Source organism: Dama dama, chromosome 33, assembly GCF_033118175.1.
Source record: "Dama dama isolate Ldn47 chromosome 33, ASM3311817v1, whole genome shotgun sequence".
Classification (NCBI taxonomy): domain Eukaryota; kingdom Metazoa; phylum Chordata; class Mammalia; order Artiodactyla; family Cervidae; genus Dama; species Dama dama.
The window spans coordinates 38,653,132-38,671,438 of NC_083713.1; the positions used below are offsets into that span (position 1 = coordinate 38,653,132).

General features: G+C 40.4%; 1 protein-coding gene across 4 annotated transcripts in view; it reads left to right on the forward strand.

The window, feature by feature from the left end:
* Positions 1 to 18,307, forward strand: part of ITGB6 (integrin subunit beta 6) — an 82,728-nt gene that overhangs the window by 12,016 nt on the left and 52,405 nt on the right. For 3 of the 4 annotated variants that reach the window (XM_061135011.1, XM_061135015.1, XM_061135014.1), the window contains 3 exons: positions 2,278 to 2,443; positions 4,091 to 4,252; positions 8,482 to 8,577. In XM_061135011.1, coding sequence (XP_060990994.1) covers positions 2,278 to 2,443; positions 4,091 to 4,252; positions 8,482 to 8,577 — 424 coding nt within the window. The remainder of the gene's footprint in view (positions 1 to 2,277; positions 2,444 to 4,090; positions 4,253 to 8,481; positions 8,578 to 18,307) is intronic. The other variant, XM_061135013.1, reaches the window with a different exon arrangement.

Here is an 18,307-nt window from a genome sequence, read left to right on the forward strand (position 1 = left end):
GAGGTCCAAGGATAGATAACTATTCAGTCTTTTTATTCTAAATCTAATGCATCTTTCTTCTACTTTAAATATTACAGAGGCAATTAAGAAAAATGCTAAATTATTATCATTTTGTAGGTTAACTTTTTAAAAATTCTTCATTTCACATTTTAAAATACATTTCATATTTGAAGGTGGGAAAAACTTGACTACATAAAAAGTTTTAAGGTACATATATCCAAGAACATTGTAAACTGAATTTAAAAATTGCCAAAAAAAAGTTTCATATTTTTGAGAGATAGAGTTCTTAAAATCATTAGAAAACTAAAAAAATACCTCATTAAGGAAATAGGACATCTCAGACTGTACCATTCAATGCTACGGAACTCAAACTCCCCTTGTTCTGAAGCCTGAGAATACATCAGCTTATGGTCTACTTTTTGAGAAAGTCTACTGACAGGAAGTAAATGATTATCCTTGCAGACACCAGAATTCTGATTCTGGCAGAGCTCCATTTCTCAATGTAAATAAATCCGTAATCATTTTGACTTGTATATCTAGTTGATTCTCAACATTTACAGAAGTCTTGTTCTGTGAAGTCTCCTCAAACCCTGCATTAGAGAATGCTGAATATTGTTCCAAGGGGAAACATAGGGCTAGGTTCCTGCGAATCTCTGGTCACTTTTTCACCCAGGGAGCAATAACTTTTGTTTTCTGCATGTTCCTGTTTAAAGATGTCTTATTTAATACATACTGTTGATTTGTTAGCATTGAAATCACAACCAAGAGCACTGTAGCTCAGGTCAGAACAAAGTTTGGCTCACACACGTATTTTCCCCATAAGATACACCACAGTCTTCCTGCACTTAGGAATACCAGACAGCATTTGAGCACTACACTGGGGGGCAACTCTAAACAACAAAATCATCCAAAAGCACAAAAATGCAAACACACATGTCACCAAATAGACCCTGAAAAGAATATTTCTTTACAGTATGGGAGATGAAGCAAGAAGTCAGAGTCTTATTTGACCTCCCCTGGAAACATGCATATCAAGTGACTCAACTTTTTTGTACACTCATTCATGTACATGATTGATTGAAGAAGTTTTGAAAGGATTGATTTGGGGGTCATAAATACATTTTAGCAATATGAATTTTCAAAGATATGGAATCTGTGAATAATGAGAATTGACCATATACCTCAGGTAGATGAATTTGGTGAAAAAGAGCCAAATCCTGAAAGCTGCATTAGCTCTTTGTATGCTGACAAGGCAGGCTCTTGAACTTGCCAAGCTGCTCATGTACATCAACCAGCTCTTCCCAGGCAGCACACCGCAACCTCATTGGTGGCTACTTCTTTTTGTCTCTGTCCTTCTCCACCAGTGTTTCTCAGCTTTGGAATGCATCAGGAAGACTTGGTTCAACACAGGTCTCTCAACCCACTCCTACCAGTTCTGACTTAGAAGGTCTGTAGTCACACCCCAGATTTTGCATTTATAGCAAGTTCCCATGTGACGCTCATGCTGCTGGTCCAAGGACCACACTTTGAGAAACTGCTGTACATTATTAGCTCCACTTCACAAAAGAAAACCCGAAGCTCAGAAGGGTTGAGTACTTGCTCAAAATCTCATGTACAACTACTAGATGGCTTTCAGAATAAAATGTGACTGAATTTAGGATCAGCAATTTCTGTTCTACTGTGATGTCTTTAGGGCAGACCTCATCCAAACATGGAATTTCCCCCAGATGTAAACTGTCTTTAGTAGTGGTTTTACCCCAGGTTGGCCCACATGGTCTGTTCTATCACAATAAAGTTGGGCTCTAGAATCGAGAGACTTAGTCTGATTTTCAGGCCCTGGGCAGGCAGGACTGAGCAGAGGAAGAAGATAGATTCCTCTCTTAGTCTTGCTACAGGATGACATCCTTGATGACAATTTAAGCTATCAGAATACAAAAGAATTGTTGTCATCATGTAAACTTGATGGTGGGCTTTGGTTGAGAGACAATAGAAGGTAGTGACTACATACACGGAGCATCTGATCACCAGATTATCTGTTTTCTGTGAACCAATGCAAGACACACAGCAAGCTCTTTGTGTTAGCTAGTGTAACCCATTTGGAAGGGGTGGGTAGGAGATGATAAAACAACCTTAACAGTGAGACTCAGAGCCAAGTTATAGAGTCAGGCACTTTAGGAAATGCATCTTCATGGAAGGAAATGCTGTTAGGCTATTAAACCCATTCATTGTGTGTTTTATCATATTTCATCAAGAATATTTTACATCTTCCTTTTGCAGTAGTATTCCATACTTTTGTTTGCCTACATTTGGATTCAAGCACATTTTGCCATTGACAAATGATACTGAAAGATTCAATGAAATTGTGAAGAATCAGAAAATTTCTGCTAATATTGACACTCCAGAAGGTGGATTTGATGCAATTATGCAAGCTGCTGTGTGTAAGGTATGCTGAGGATGAGCAGTGTTTCATTCTGTTAACCCAGATTTCATCTCTTGTGAACAAATCTTTGAAAAGCTTAGCTAACTTTATCTTTCATTTAGTGACCATATTTCTACAACAGATACTTTTCTTAAAACACACCATTTATTCCATCTTGTTGAAATGAGGACAATTTTTATGCCTCATGTTCGAATCATCTAATAAAATTGTAATACTGTTGGGAAAAATTGGTTAAAAGAAGTCATATATAAATAATTCTCAAAGATCGAGATCAGGAATTTCCCTGGCATTCCAGTAGTTAAGACTCTGTGTTCCCACTGCAGGGGGTGTGTGTTTGATCCCTGATTATGGAACTAAGATCTCACATGCTGTGTGGTGCAGCCAAAAATAACAAAGATGTAGGTTGTATTCATTAGTTTTTGAGCTAACCAAGGTGGAAAAAAAGAGTCAAATGTAGCAATTAATAAAAAAAGTAAAAATGCTCTGATTCAGAATAAAATTGTACATACGATGAGGTAGCTATTGTTTTGAACCAACAAAATAAACATCAAAAGCCACAGTGTCTCTACAATAATGCTTGAATACCTCTCCTCCTTGACAATCAGACACATATCCATGGGAACAATTCTCCTGTTTTCAGATGACTTTCATGGAAAATACCAGGAAATGATAGGACTGAGGGTCCTAGAACATGGGAGGGCCAAGGAATTAGGGAAGGAAGGAAAAAAATAAGGTACAAGGGGATAACTATAATGAACTTTGTTCTACTAGTTTCTGGTGTGATGGTGGTGGGGAGGTTTAGTCACTAAGTCATGTGACCCCCATGGACTGTAGCCCACCAGGCTCCTCTGTCCATGAGATTCTCCAGGCAAGAATACTGGAGTGCGTTGCCACTTCCTTCTCCAGGGGATCTTCCTGACCCAGGAATCGAACCTGCATCTCCTGCATTGCAGGCTTATTCTTTACTGCTGAGCGATCAGAGAAGCTGACTAGTTCTTGGACAAATCTTAATTAAAGGGGATAGCTGTATGAAGAAAGAGACAACAGACCATCTTAATTAGCAGTTAGCAGCACTCTGCAGTCACACTTTGATAAGCAATTTTTATCCTTGTATTATGTTGATAATTTTTGGATGGTAACAGTAAAAAGAGAAATATGTCTTTTTCACTCAAAAAGAGAAATATTTCTTTTTCCTAGAAATATGCCTACAGGTTGGGTGAAATCTTAATAAAGTAGGCTTACTTCAAGTCCATTCTGTATTGCATTCTTAACTAGTTTTGCTTTAGCTTGGATTTGGGATAATCTACAACCTCCCTCACTCCCTTCTCTCATTTTTCTGGTAAATTAAAAGCTGGACAGTAAAAATAATTAACTATGTAAAAGTCAAGATCAACTGGATACTGATTGTAGTGAAACTATTTTTTCTGAAGCATAAATCATCTGAAAATGTAATCCAGGATAAAACAAATGTCTCATAATTTAATTTTTAATACATTAATATTACCAACTCACAATAGACGAAAAAGTCTAAAATAGACTGACTAGCAATATATTTTTTGATAATCTGAATGTGTCCAAGCATAAGTGATTCACTCTCAATAAATGCCTGTCTCTCTTCCATACAAGCCAAATGCTTCTTTATCATTGTAGGAAAAAATTGGCTGGCGGAATGATTCCCTCCATCTCCTGGTCTTTGTGAGTGATGCCGACTCTCATTTTGGAATGGACAGCAAACTGGCGGGCATTGTCATTCCTAACGATGGGCTCTGTCACTTGGACAGCAAGAATGAATACTCCATGTCAACAGTCTTGGTGTGTAACCTATACTCTACATACACTGTTTTCAGGGCTACAAGTAGGCAAATGAAGCAACAGTCGCTGTACCACACAGCAGAGTGACCCACACTTAGTAGAAGTAGTGCGCCTTTTCTGATTTGAGGTTAACAGATTGGCCTTTCTCAATTCTCCTCGCCCTTGGAGGTTCCCATAGGAGCGCAGGGGGCAGTGGGGATGTGTGATAAGTTCAGATTTGCTATAACACGAATGATCCCAGAACCTCCCCAATTTTTCAAAGAGCGAGAGGGCAGCAAAATGCAATATAGTCAGTTCATTCTGTTTGAACCGCAGCCCTAGAAAGGAAGGCTCAGGCTAACCCTAGGAGTGATGGTCCCAGAGTCATGTTCCCTCAATAATTCCATGTTTTCAGGGACCCTGGGGCTCCTTGGGAAACCACTAATCAGGTGCTGCTCGACCGGTGCTTATTACATTTGACTTATTTTTATCACTTAAAAAATGCTGGTGACATTCAAAGAAAAAAAAAACTTGACTTTTGTAAAACAAGGTAAAAATTTCAGAGCTCTTTTGATGTATATGATCTGATTTGATCCTCACCAGAACCCTGTGTGTCTAACTGCTTCGCTTGAACAGACCATGAGGCTGCCATGCTGCTGCATATGTTATTCCCTCTGTCTGAAATGCCCTTTCCCCCGAGGCTGCTGAGAAACTCTTACTGATCTTTTAAAACCAAGCTCCATCATGACTTCTCTGGGGAAGGGGGAGGTCCTTGTTTGACATCCACTGTGTCCCAAAGCAATCATCTCTCCCAAGCTCTTGTACATAGAGGGCTTCTTGACCATCACTAGATGGAAATGTGTTTGCTGATATCTGTCTGCCTTTAACATGCATCCTCAGTGCCAAAACTCGTTTATTATCCCTATTTCCTGACAGCACAGTGCTTGGAACATGCTAAAATACAATTGAAGTATTGAGTAGTAACCTGGAAAAGGTCATATTATCCCCATTTAATACTTGGGAAAATATGGTACAGAGAATTTAAGTGACTTCTTAAAATGACAATGCTACAGAGGTGTATGTAAGACAGAGAAAGAAAAAGGAAAGAGAATGCAGAATTTTAATATCAGGTTGGAAAAACCATTCTCTAAAAAAATTTAAGTGAGATAATGTATAGAAATGCTTACTATAGTATCGGCAATTAGTTTTTAAAAATCTAATGGTTCATTTGGCCTAAAGCTCAACATTCAGAAAACTAAGATCATATACTAAGATATGTATATCCAAAAATCACTGCAGATGGTGATTGTAGCCATGAAAAGACGCTTACTCCTTGGAAGGAAAGTTATGACCAACCTAGACAGCATATTCGGAGAAGGCAACGGCACCCCACTCCAGTACTCTTGCCTGGAAAATCCCATGGACGGAGGAGCCTGGTGGGCTGCAGTCCATGGGGTCACTAAGAGTCAGACACGACTGAGCATCTTCACTTTCACTTTTCACTTTCATGCATTGGAGAAGGAAATGGCAACCCACTCCAGTATTCTTGCCTGGAGAATCCCAGGGACGGGGAGCCTGGTGGGCTGCTGTCTATGGGGTCCCACAGAGTCAGACACGACTGAAGTGACATAGCAGCAGCAGCACCAGCAGACAGCATATTAAAAAGCAGAGACATTACTTTGCCAACAAAGGTCTGTCTAATCAAGGCTATGGTTTTTCCAGTGGTCATGTATGGATGTGAGAGTTGAACTATAAAGCTGAGCGCCAAAGAATTGCTGCTTTTGAACTGTGGTGTTGGAGAAGACTGTTGAGAGTCCCTTGGACTGCAAGGAGATCCAACCAGTCCATCCTAAAGGAGATCAGTCCTGGGTGTTCATTGGAAGGACTGATGCTGAGGCTGAAACTCCAATACTTTGGCCACCTGATACGAAGAGCTGACTCATTTGAAAAGATCCTGATGCTAGGAAAGATTGAGGGCAGGAGGAGAAGGGGATGACAGAGGATGAGATGGTTGGATGTCATCACTGACTCAATGGACATGAGTCTGTGTAAATTCCGGGAGTTGGTGATGGACAGGGAGGCCTGGAGTGCTGCAGTTCATGGGGTCGCAAAGAGTTCATGGGGTCGCAAAGAGTCGGACATGACTGAGTGACTGAACTGAATTGAACTGAATGGTTTGTAAATTACCTGCTACCATTTCTTGACCTAAATCTCTAAACTTCAACATGGATGTTTCTACCTAACTTTTGATCAATGTGCTTAGTCTCTTGGTCATGTCCAACTCTTTGCGACAGCATGGACTGTAGTCCACCAGGCTCCTCTGTCCATGGGATTCTCCAGGCAAGAATACTGGAGTGGGTTGCCATGCCCTCCCTCCAGGGGATCTTCCCAACCCAGGGATTGAACCCAGGTCTCCCACATTTGAGGCAGTTTCTTTACCATCTGAGTCACCAGGGAAGCCCAACTTTTGATCAGTAGCGTTCATCAAATTTACATATGTTTTAATCATGTAGGTTGTCCTTCCATATTATAAGGTCAGTGAGGGTAGCCACATTTTTGTATTTTGGTCAATGAGGGGTAAGAAACTGAGATATGTATACTTTTCTTGTTATTTTTTTTCTTGCAAATATTCAAATGCCCCATAATAGACATCTCAGAAAACACAGGAAAACAGAAGAAAATAGTGCCTGTTACCTGATATGACCTTCTCCTCTAATACCTGTTCAAATCATTCTTGCTGAGCAAGCTGCTACAATGCACAGAGTCGTGGGCTAGTTCCTTGCCTGTAACATAGTCCCCAGGGCCTTTGAGCACCTCCTACGCACTCAATGCTGGGCCAGCCTCCTGGGGCCGCAAAATAACAGGACATGATCCCAGGCCTTGAGGAACTTACAATGTATTTGTGGGAGTTAAACCAGCATATCTGGACCAAATAGAAAGTCATATTCACCTGCCTATGGAGGGCTACATGGTGCCATCCTGGCTAGACAGGCACAGTGGTTGGATGGTCGAAAAACATATGGAGAGAAGGAGAAACCAGCACCAGAGGAATTCAGGCTTAAGGGTGAAGGACACTTAATGTTTGGGCAATTGAAACTCAGAGGAGGCTGAGAATGTCAGACTCAGGAAGCTTTATACTATCTGGATTCTACTGATATCCTGTAATTAAAAAAATCCAAATGGGATAGAAAGCATGCATTACACGGCCAGATCTGCAGTTAGGTAATTGACCTGAGTATCTTAGACAAAATTATACTTTCCTCTCAACTTGAATGCAGAACATATTAGAAAAATATTCCTAAAGTGCTGAGAATATATGCAGGGAGCACGTTCACGTACAAGAAGGCCTACTTGTCAGTGTTCCTATACTTGAGCTATCTGCAGTCATAACCGACATGGTTCACTTGTCTTAGCTGACTTGTTTGCAGACCACTCCCTAATGTGAATTTCCCTTTTGTATATTATCCACCTTTGCAGTCAGGCCAGGCAAATGGGCTTCATGTTTTCTAGTCTTGGAAAGTAAAGGTCATCTGCCAATATGATAATTAATGACTTTATTTTTTAAAATGCTCATATCACTCAGGAATGAACGCCTCAATGAAATAGAAAGAAACTGAGTACAACGTGCTTTCAATTGCCCTGTAAAAATTGCAACATCCCATAAAACCCGTTCATGACATCAAAAAGGCAGTACGAGCAAACCAGAGAACTGCACAGGAACATCTCAAGTCAGAGGGATTTAGGAACTGCGGTGTGTCCTTCCTCAGCAGGCTCGCTCCTGCTCAACCCTCACCCCGCCCCATCCAATTCCAGGCAGAGCTGCAAGGGTCACCTGGGTCACATTCATCATAGTCTAACAGCTCCTCCCTCAGTTCTAACCTCCCCAACAATATGAGCCTGCTGGCAAGTGGCACTTAGAAGAAGACATGCATCTCTACCCTTGAAAAGATGACATACTGTAAGTCTTTAAATAAATTTAGTGATCTCCTTGGAAGTGACAGAGCGTAATACTCCACATTGGCAGGCACTGACTCTGAGGAATTAAATGGACTTACAAGATCTGGGAAACAATTACTAAACCAATTAAGAAAATAATGCTAATTGTGTATTTGTTTACTTGGCATGATAGATACAATAATGCCTGTGAGAACTGAAATGCCAAACTCAGTAAGATATTTCTGAAAGAAATATTCCTTTATTTTATATAGTTTTGTTAAGAAGATACTTAAAATCTATGTGTTAAATTTTAGGAATATCCAACAATTGGACAACTCATTGACAAACTGGTGCAAAATAACGTGTTACTGATCTTTGCTGTAACCCAAGAACAAGTTCACTTGTATGAGGTAAGCAAACATAATTTGGGAAATTCCTTCAGGGAGATTATTTGACATGAAACTTTAACTGAGTTTAATACATGGGAGACCATTCGATAATTATTAACACATACCAGATATACTGGACACTGGCAAAGTGGATTCAGATACTGTTTGCAATTTAAATTATAAACACAGAGGTACAGCAAGGAGTGGGGGACAGATATGATATGAACAGGAAGAGTTATGCAAATGAAAAGTTGGAAAACAGTACCAATTAGCATAGTTAAATAGGATCACCTATCTAACGGAAAATCAATCTATCTTTCCTTCAACTTTTCATCTGATGAGGAAAGAGTTAACAGAAAGCAGCGGAAATTATGAGAATGGGAGGAGAATTGACTTAAACTCTCTGACATTTGCAAATTCAATGTATAGAAAATACACAAGTGGAGAGAGATAATTTAAACTTCTGAGACATGAAAAGTTGAAGGAAAAAGCTTGTTGAACTGGGCCCCCAAATAACTTCTCCTTCAAAGTATCTGAATTTGCAGTTCAAGTGTTTGAATGGAAACATCAATGGCAGAAAAAGAATTGCTTCACTAGGTGAAAAAAATGTTCATAAACCACCGCATCCACAGTAAAACGCATACTACAAAATGCAAATGTTTTCTGTGGTCTCTTTCCAGCCTTAGAAATACATTATGCCAAAATGCCATGCATTGGTGTACTAGCAAATGATTTATTCCTAACGCGCAGTTTCACAGAGAAGTAGGAACGTCTTTAGCCTGAGTCCTAGAAAAAGTAGAGAAAATAGGTGTCCATTACATTGCTTGTACCTTCTATGCAGAAGCTTCAAATACTCCTAAATTCAAAGTCTGGTCTCCCATTCCTTTGAAAGGACCTCTTAACTCGCTTGATGCCTTCACAGAGCTCAGGAAATGCTGAGATTGTTTCACAGAGGCTTTGATTAAATGCCACTCACTGCTAAGGACAATGGAGCCAACTTCCACCAGGTTCTGCAGAAAGGATCCACGGGGAGATCCTATCTTGCATTTTTAATGAGAGGAGGGCATTGTACACCAGGTGAGATTGCCTTCTGCTGAAAACCAAGGAAGTCCCTTGCAATCAAGCTACATACTCGAGGGCTTTGTTCTACTCAAAGACTATGTGGGTTCACCTGATCTGTGCATTTTCTTAAGGCTTTTTAGTATGTGATACTTGTTTCCAGTGGTTTTAAGTAGTAGAGTTGCGGTAAAAGTTTTTTTTGTTTTTTTTTTTTAAACTCCAAATACAATAGTGAGTCTATTCTACCTTTGATTCCTAAAGCTAGAGTGAGAGGACTCTGGGGGTCACCACACCTTTTCCAAAGTTGAGCTTCTGTTTAGAAAGAGGAGCGGGAGTTGCACTATGTTCTTAAAAGGGGGATCTGGGAAACACGATTGATAATCATGAGCACAGACCCCCATAACTTACTTTGGTAATAGTCTTTAAGACTCACAACTCATTTAAATGCCTCCTCAAGATTGCCATTAAAAAGACATAGCAAGATGAAAAATACCAGTGGCAAAACAGAATCTGTCGGATTTAAATGGGTTGCATCCACCGTTCCCCTGTTGCAAAGGAAATGATCATTTCCAAGGAAAACACCAGATTAGAGCCTGCCTCCAATGTAACAGCAGGACGTTTATTTCGCCTGCCTACTAACCTCATTACGAGGTGAATTTATGTTCCATTGTGATCTGTGGTTTTTACCATCTAGGCTCCACTAAATTCAGAGGGACATTTTCAGGAAGCCATGCAGGGGACAGTCAGCAGCCCATTCTGTGACTCTAACCCTTTCATTATTTTATTTTTATTTTGATGGACTCATCATTTCCTCTTCAGGTAGTAGGCTGCAGCCTGATCTAAAGATAATGACTGCAACACTGCACTTCCCTGAAGGCTTCACACAGCATGAAAATACTGATCTTTTGTTTTATTGATAATGAATACTGAAAATAGACCAAGAATGACTTGGGTTGCCTTTCCATTTAAATCTCTTAGAAGGAGCCCTATGTGGGCAGGAGCCCTTCGTGACCTGATGTTTGGATAGCTGTGATAGAGGCGACATAACTACCAAAGAATCACAGAAAAATAAAACCAGAGATAGGATAAATAAAACCGCTAAGTGGTTGGATCTAATGAAAATTCCAGGAGACAATCTGTTTGCCCATGTTCTGGGTTCAACATAGCTCTTGCACATACACCCCAGCAAGGGGCTGGGTCAGGTTCAGTGGCACCCGTCTCGCAGAAAATAAAGATTTGTGTTGCCTATTCACGGGCTGCAGGGGGGAAAATGACTACTTTTCGATGGTTTACGTAAGACGCTTTGGACTCCCCAGGTGTGGAGTTCTGCTGTAGTTTGTGGGAACAGTGATGAACAAACAGTGGGAAGGCTAAAGTAAGCAGTTCTGTCTTCAGATCAGTATGACTGCAGTGTGCACCCAGACTCCAGCAAAACAGATGATTTTGAACAAACTTATTATTATGAATAGTTTCCTGTTTGTCCAATTACAGGGTTCAAAAGATAATGATAGATAATATACTGAGCAGTAGGTAGTATATTACATTCTACTGCTAAATACCATTTTGAATCAGGATTCAATTACTCAAGCTTTAAAAAAAAATTTTTTTTAATTTTCTCTGTTGTTTTCAAATATTTACTGTTAATTTACATCAATTTAGCATCAGGCTACTAAACTCCAACTACCTAATTTGACTAGTCTTTCCTTCCTAATGAGATATTGAGAGAAAAGCAATTAAATTAGCATTTTTGACTACATTGTCAAATCCTGTTATTAATCACATGGAATTATTTGCAAGACTTTAACACGTCCCATTATCTTTCAAAACATCTATCTCTGGCTGGAGAAGATGAGTTTTTTGGTGCTAATTGTTATTATATATAACTATATGACCTGGTATTTATGATGTAATGTTGAAAAAGCACTTAGAAAGTAAACAAGATGTATTGGTAAAAGACACTTCCAGTTTACTCACTAATATCTGAGGCCACTAATTGATGTCCTTGTGGTTATTAGGACAGAGTGATGTGTTTAAAGGGCCTTCACAATGGCTCAGCAGTAAGCAATCCACCTGCAATGCAGGAGATGTGGCTTCGATCCCTGGGTCAGGAATGTTCCCTGGAGAAGGAAATGGCAACCCACTCCAGTATTCTTGCTTGGAGAATCCCATGGACAGTGGAGCCTGGCAGGCTACAGTCCGTGGGGTCAAAAAGAGCTGGACACGACTGAATGGCTAAGCACACATGATGTGTCTAAAGCATGAGGACAGGGACCCAAACAAGGTTGTTTTACCACCAAAAGGCCCTTCTCTCTGCAGGTAAAAAAGCCTTCTATAATTAACTCTGTAAAGAGCAGAGTGGATCTTACTCATCTTTCTGTTTAGGCCAATTCTCAATACAAAGTAGATTCTCAGTAAATATTTGTTGAATGAATTTCTTTTCTAAAAAACTGCAATGCAAGCACTTCATCTTATCTCAAATAGGGTCAAAATTTCTAAATAGGGATGTGGAGGTTTGTGTGATAAATGTCTGTCAAGGTCAAGGGAATCCATGTACAAGAGTAGGTAGGGGTACCTGACCCATCACTATGGTCATCTGCATCTCTGGCTATTGTTTCTCCGTCCTTCCACTTGGGACCCAGATGGTACCAGAGAGGGGAGGGAACACTCTGCTGTCAGTCTTGGGGCCACCTTGTAGAATAAGCTCCAGAGCCTTCTTGTGTATGTGCTAAGTCACTTCAGTCGTGTCTGACTCTGTGATTCTATGGACTGTAGCCCACCAGTCTCCTCTGTCCATGAGATTCTCCAGCCAAGAACAGTGGAGTGGGTTGCCATTTTCTTCTCCAGGGGTCCTTCCTGACCCAAGAATTGAACTCGAGTCTCTTATATATCTTGTATTGATGGATGGGTTCTTTATCATTAGTACCACCTGGGAAGCCCCACCCTCATCCCCCCAGCTTTCTTACTAGTCTGTGAAAGGAAACCCCCTGAATGATTAACCACTTGATAGTCATTAATCTAAAAACAAACATGAAAGGTGCTGCAGTATGCTATGAGCCTGATATTTCAGAAGTGTGGCTTTTGAAACATATACAAGCTTCAGTTTTTCAGGAACCAAAAACCCAGTTTTAATTTCACTCTTTCTTTCTTCTTTTTCCTCATCTTTTGAGTGTTTCACCACAGTAAGGGAGTTGAAAGGAGGCAGAGAAATTAGGGAGGGAGATAAAACAAAAATTGGACCCTTCGCCATTGTTAGCCTGTTCTGTTATTGTTTGGTTTTATAATATCCTCTGCTGAAAAGGATCAACACAAATTTGCTCCAGTGAAAATCCCTTTATCACTAGCCTCAGTTTTTAATTAAATAAAAAGACTGGACCAGATGACCTCCAGCTTTGGCAGTCAATGACTCTGCACCTGGAGGTGGGGGATCACCACAAATTCCAATGATTTACACTCAGATAAAATATAGCTAGTTGTAACATGGCTAATTTCAGTGAATGGTCTAAAACATTGTTCTTTATCTATAAACCCCATCCTGTGGTGGGGTATTCCAAGTTTATGCTTTTAGTAAAAATATAATCATCTAGGAATTAAAAAGATAACTTTCTGGATTATGAGTTGATAAATTGCTCTTAATTCAAGGGTAATAGAAAAGGATCTTAATTTCTCTTTGTTTAACGGTGTGTGCGTGCATGCTCAGTCGCTTCAGTTGTGTCTGACTCCTTATGACCCTGTGAACTATAGCCTTCCTGGCTCCTCTGTCCATGGGATTCTCCAGGCAAGATTACTGGAGTGGGTTACCATGCCCTTCTCCAGGGGATCTTCCCGACCCAGAGATCTAACCCAGGTCTCCTGCATTGGCAGTTGGGTTCTTCATCACTAGCACCACTAGCCCTTGTTTGAAGGTACCAGGGAATAAAGACAAAGGAGAGCCAGTTGCCCACACTTTCCTCATTAATTAACACCCCCTCAAAGAGGGAATATTTGGAAATAAAAACTCATGTCCTTGGATTATCAGGGTAAATTGAATAGAAGTATTTTCCAGATTAATTAATAAGACAGAAACATGAAAAATCATCAGTAGTTACCCCCTAGAATACATAGAATAATTTTCTTCTGAATAACTAAAAGACTCATAATCCAGAAAAAAACACACATAAAAAATGATAGGCCCATCCATGTAGAAATATGGTATTTCATTAATACAAGATCTAGATATATCAAAAGTACACAATACCCAGAATGTCTAACATTAAGAGAACCAACATGCTATTGACCACAGTCATTCATTCATTCATCAATCATCCAGGAGCCAGGCCAGGGTTGGTGACTAGAAAGAAGAAGACACAATGCCTGCCTCAAAAAGCCCCATAGAGCATTAACAAACTCATAAGCCAATGATTTACCTAAAGAATCCAATATTTTAGAGACCCCCAAGGGAGAGTTTTTCTGAGGGGGCAGAGGTTCACATCAGTCAATGTTTTTAACTCTTTCCTAGTCACCATTTTTGTTAGGAGGGACAGCAAATTGATTGGCAATCAAGAAACTACCTTTGATGCTAAGGGTACCATTGGAACTGAGGGCCAGAGAGGATCAGTAACTATGACCATGAGAATAAATGAGAAGTTTTGCTGAGGGCTTAGTAGGCAAATGCTGTGGTTAAGTATTTTAACTCACTTTATTATTTAATCTCCTTTTTACTGCTATGTTCTATGTGCTGTGCCTTGTCACTCAGTCACATCTGACTCTTTGCAACCCCATGGACTGTAGCCCACCAGGCTCTTCTGTTTATAGGGATTCTCCAGGCAAGAATACTGAAGTGGGTTGCCATTCCCCCTCCAGGGTATCTTCCCAACCCAGGGATCAAACCCAGGTCTCCCAAATTGCGGGCGGATTCTTTACTGTCTGAGCCACCAGCGAAACCCCAGAATACTAGAGTGGGTAGCCTATCCCTTCTTCAGGGGAACTTCCCAACCCAGGAATCAAACTGGGGTCTCCTGAATTGCAGGCGGATTCTTTACCAGCTGAGCTGCCTGGGAAATCCCTTTTTACTGCTGTAGCACCCAAAATAATCCAAAAGCAAGTTGCATGTGAGAGCCAGGATTTGAACCCAGAGAATCTGAGTCAGCCCCCACCACTGAGGTAAGTCACAACTGAACCTGGATTTTTGCAGCGAAAGAGCACACCCATTCCTAGCTGCCAGGCCAGGAGAGGAGCAGCCGTTTCACAGAGTAAACAGCTTTAAAAGTCGCTGAACTGTCAGAGCACAGAGCACAAGGATACAGCAGAGCATTTCCTGCAAACGGCAGAGATCTTCAAGGCCAGTGAACAATGGATTTTACTTACCGTTGCTGTAAACTTAGACAAGTAGAGCAATCTGAAAATGTGAAAAGAGAGACACATTTGGATTCTGCCTTGGGTGTTATTTAAGCTCTGAGCAATACCAATGGATCCCACAGCTAGAGAGTTTTATGCCATTGGCCACCCCACCAAAAACACCTGGTCCCTAAGTTGACCACTATCAAGGTCCTGGCCAGGTGGGAAAAAGCAGACACATAGCCTGTTATGATGATACCCTTCAAGTATACGGAAAAATAGAGCAACACAATGAACACCACCATACCTACTTGCCAGCCTTCTTCAGTCTTGACATTTTGCCACTCTATTTGCTTCAGATATCTTACAGAAATAAAACATTCCAGGGGGCTTCCCAGGTTACACAGTGGTAAAGAATCCGCCTGCCAATGTAGGAGACACAGGAGCTGCAGGTTCGATCCCTGGGTCAGAAAGATCCCCTGAAGGAGGAAACAGCAACCCACTCCAGTATTCTTGCCTAGGAAATCCTCTGTCCATGGGGTATAGCGGTGGGCTATAGTCCACGGGGTCGCAAAGAATCGGACAAGACTGGACCACTGAGTGCACACACACAAAACATTCCAGACCCACTTGTCTGCTGTGTAATTACTAACTCTGACGCCACTTCCCTCTTTCCTTCCGTAGAAGTCGCCAGTATCCTAAACTTAGTGTTGATCGTTCCCGTGTATATTCTGAGTACTATTAAAAACATATGTCTACCCATAACTAATTACATAGTTTGGGCTCACAAGTTAAATTTCATCCTGTATATATTATTTCTACAGGTTGCTTTTTGATTCAGTTTTATGTGTTTTTTTTTAAATTATGGTAAAATATACACAACATAAAATTTACCTTTTTATGGATTGAGTATATAGTTCTATGGCATTAAGGACATTTACATTGTGATGCTCAGTGTCACTTTTTGAGGCTTATCCATGGAGACACTAGAAGCTCTTGCTTACTCTGTTCCACCGCTTCACATTTTCCACTACATGTATTTACTGCAATATGTTCATTTGCAACTGAGGGCTTCAGCTCATTTCTAGTCCTGCAGCTTTACAGTGCTACAGTTGTTGCAGCCACAGACACCCTTGCAGGCATGTTCTCTGTTGAGGATGAACCTCTGAAAGTGAAGCCCCTGGGTCACAGGGGAGGGGCATCCTCAACCCTCCTGGGTGTATCCAAGTTGTTTTCCGAGTGGTTTATCAGCTACTCTTCTGCCAACAATATGGGAAGTAGAACTGTTAGTTGCTCAGTGGTGTCTGATTCTTTGTGGACCACATGGACTATAGCCCACCGGGCTCCTCTGTCCATGGGATTCTCCACGCAAGAATACTGGAGCGGGTTGCCATTCCCTCCCCCAGGGGATCTTCCTAACCCAAGGATGGAACTTGGGTCTCCTGCATTGCAGGCAGATTCTTTACTATCTAAACCACCAGGGAAGACCTAACAATGTGGGAGTGTAGGGGGGAAAGAAACAGAAAAAAGAAAAAGACACACATTAAATTACTGTTTTTTTGATGATAAAATTAACATGTTATTTTTTTTAAAGAAGGGGATAGAGAAAAACACAATGAAGAAACTAAAGATCACCCATAAACTCACCACTTGGACACAGCTAACCATTCTTGACATTTTAGAATAAGTCCTCTCCTTTGTCTTTACATACATTCACATGCTTTAACATAATTGGCATCAGACTGTATATATTATGTTCAAATTTTTAGAATGCATTTATATATTTATAGTCTTATAAAGGCATAAAAATCAGGTTGCACTTAGTTATATGTCAAACAACTGCTTTTATTAATAAGAATAACATTAGATGAAATTGAGGTGATTCTACAAGATTCTGAATCAGTGACTGCCAGATTTAAAAGGTGTATGTTTTCAAATAAAAACACACTTGCCCCCCACCCCCAGCAGCTCCAGAAGATCCATGTTTACTACATGTTTACCTACAGGTTATGTTTTTACATATTCAAATAATTATTATTATTGTTCAGTTGCTAAGTCATGTGTGATTCTTTGTGACCCCATGGACTACAGCATGCCAGGCTTTCCTGTCCTTCATCATTTCCCAGAGAGTATGCTTAAACTCATGTCCATTGAGTCTGTGATGCTATCTAACCATCTCATCCTCTGCCCTCCTCTTCTACTTTGAATTCAAATGATACTTGGTTACTTCATTGAACATTCATGCAACATCTTTAATAGGAACAGCAAATTATTTCTAGTACCTGTTTTCTTATCCCTGAAAGCTCCCTATCGATGAGGACATCTGTGAATAAACTCAGTTTCTTCAGAGGCTCGTCTCCAGACTGCCAAGTGCTCAAAGCCATGTGATGACACTTCCATTTCTAGGAAGGCCCACAGCGTGCAGGGACTCAGTTACCTGTCTATCTCCTGTAGCCTTTTCTACAACTGCAGGTGGCCACTCTGTGCTCACGTGCTCAGTTGCTTCAGATGTGTCCAACTCTTTGTGATTCTATGGACTGTAGACCGCCAGGCTCCTCTGTCCATGGAATTTTCCAGGCAAGAATATTGAATCCATGCCCTCCTCCAGGGGATTTTCCCGACCCAGGGATCAAACCCATGTCTTCTGCATCTCCTGCATTGCAGGTGGATTCTGTACTGCTGAGCCACCAGAGAAGCCCCTGTATCTGTGGGGCTGGCCCAAACTATCATTATGCTGAAAGGAAGCTCACCCTGGCTTTCATCACCATGCAGATTTTAATCGTACCTATGTATACTCTTATGACACAGCCTTTTACACAATTATAGAGGACTTTAAGGCACAAGGGACAAATTAAACTGATAGCTCCCAGGCATAAGAAAACTTTGATAGTATTATATATTTTTAACATTATGGCTAATTACCTGAAAGAGCCCAAACTATGCTACAAAGTGGCCACTATTTGTTACAACATAGTTCAGTATTTTGTTGCTCTTACAGACTTGAATCTTCAAAATGTAAACAGAAAATTTTCAAAACAGAAAATTTTATTGAGCTTGAACAGTTTGGATGCATTTTATTTACTAATTCAGGAGTTGGCATACTTTTTCTCTAGAGTTGCCAGATTTCACACATAAAAATACAGTCTGTCCAATCAAATTTGAATTTCAAATAAACAATAAATAATTTTTTATGTTTTAGTATGTTCCGTGCAATATCTGGGCCACATACTAAAAGTTTTGGAAGAATTACTAAAAGAAAAATGGAGAATCATGTACAGCATTGGGGAATAATGGAAGAGGAGAGTGTGGGACGTTACTTCTATAAGATCTTCAGGGACTATCCCTTTCAAGAAATGATTACAAATAAAGCAGCAACCTG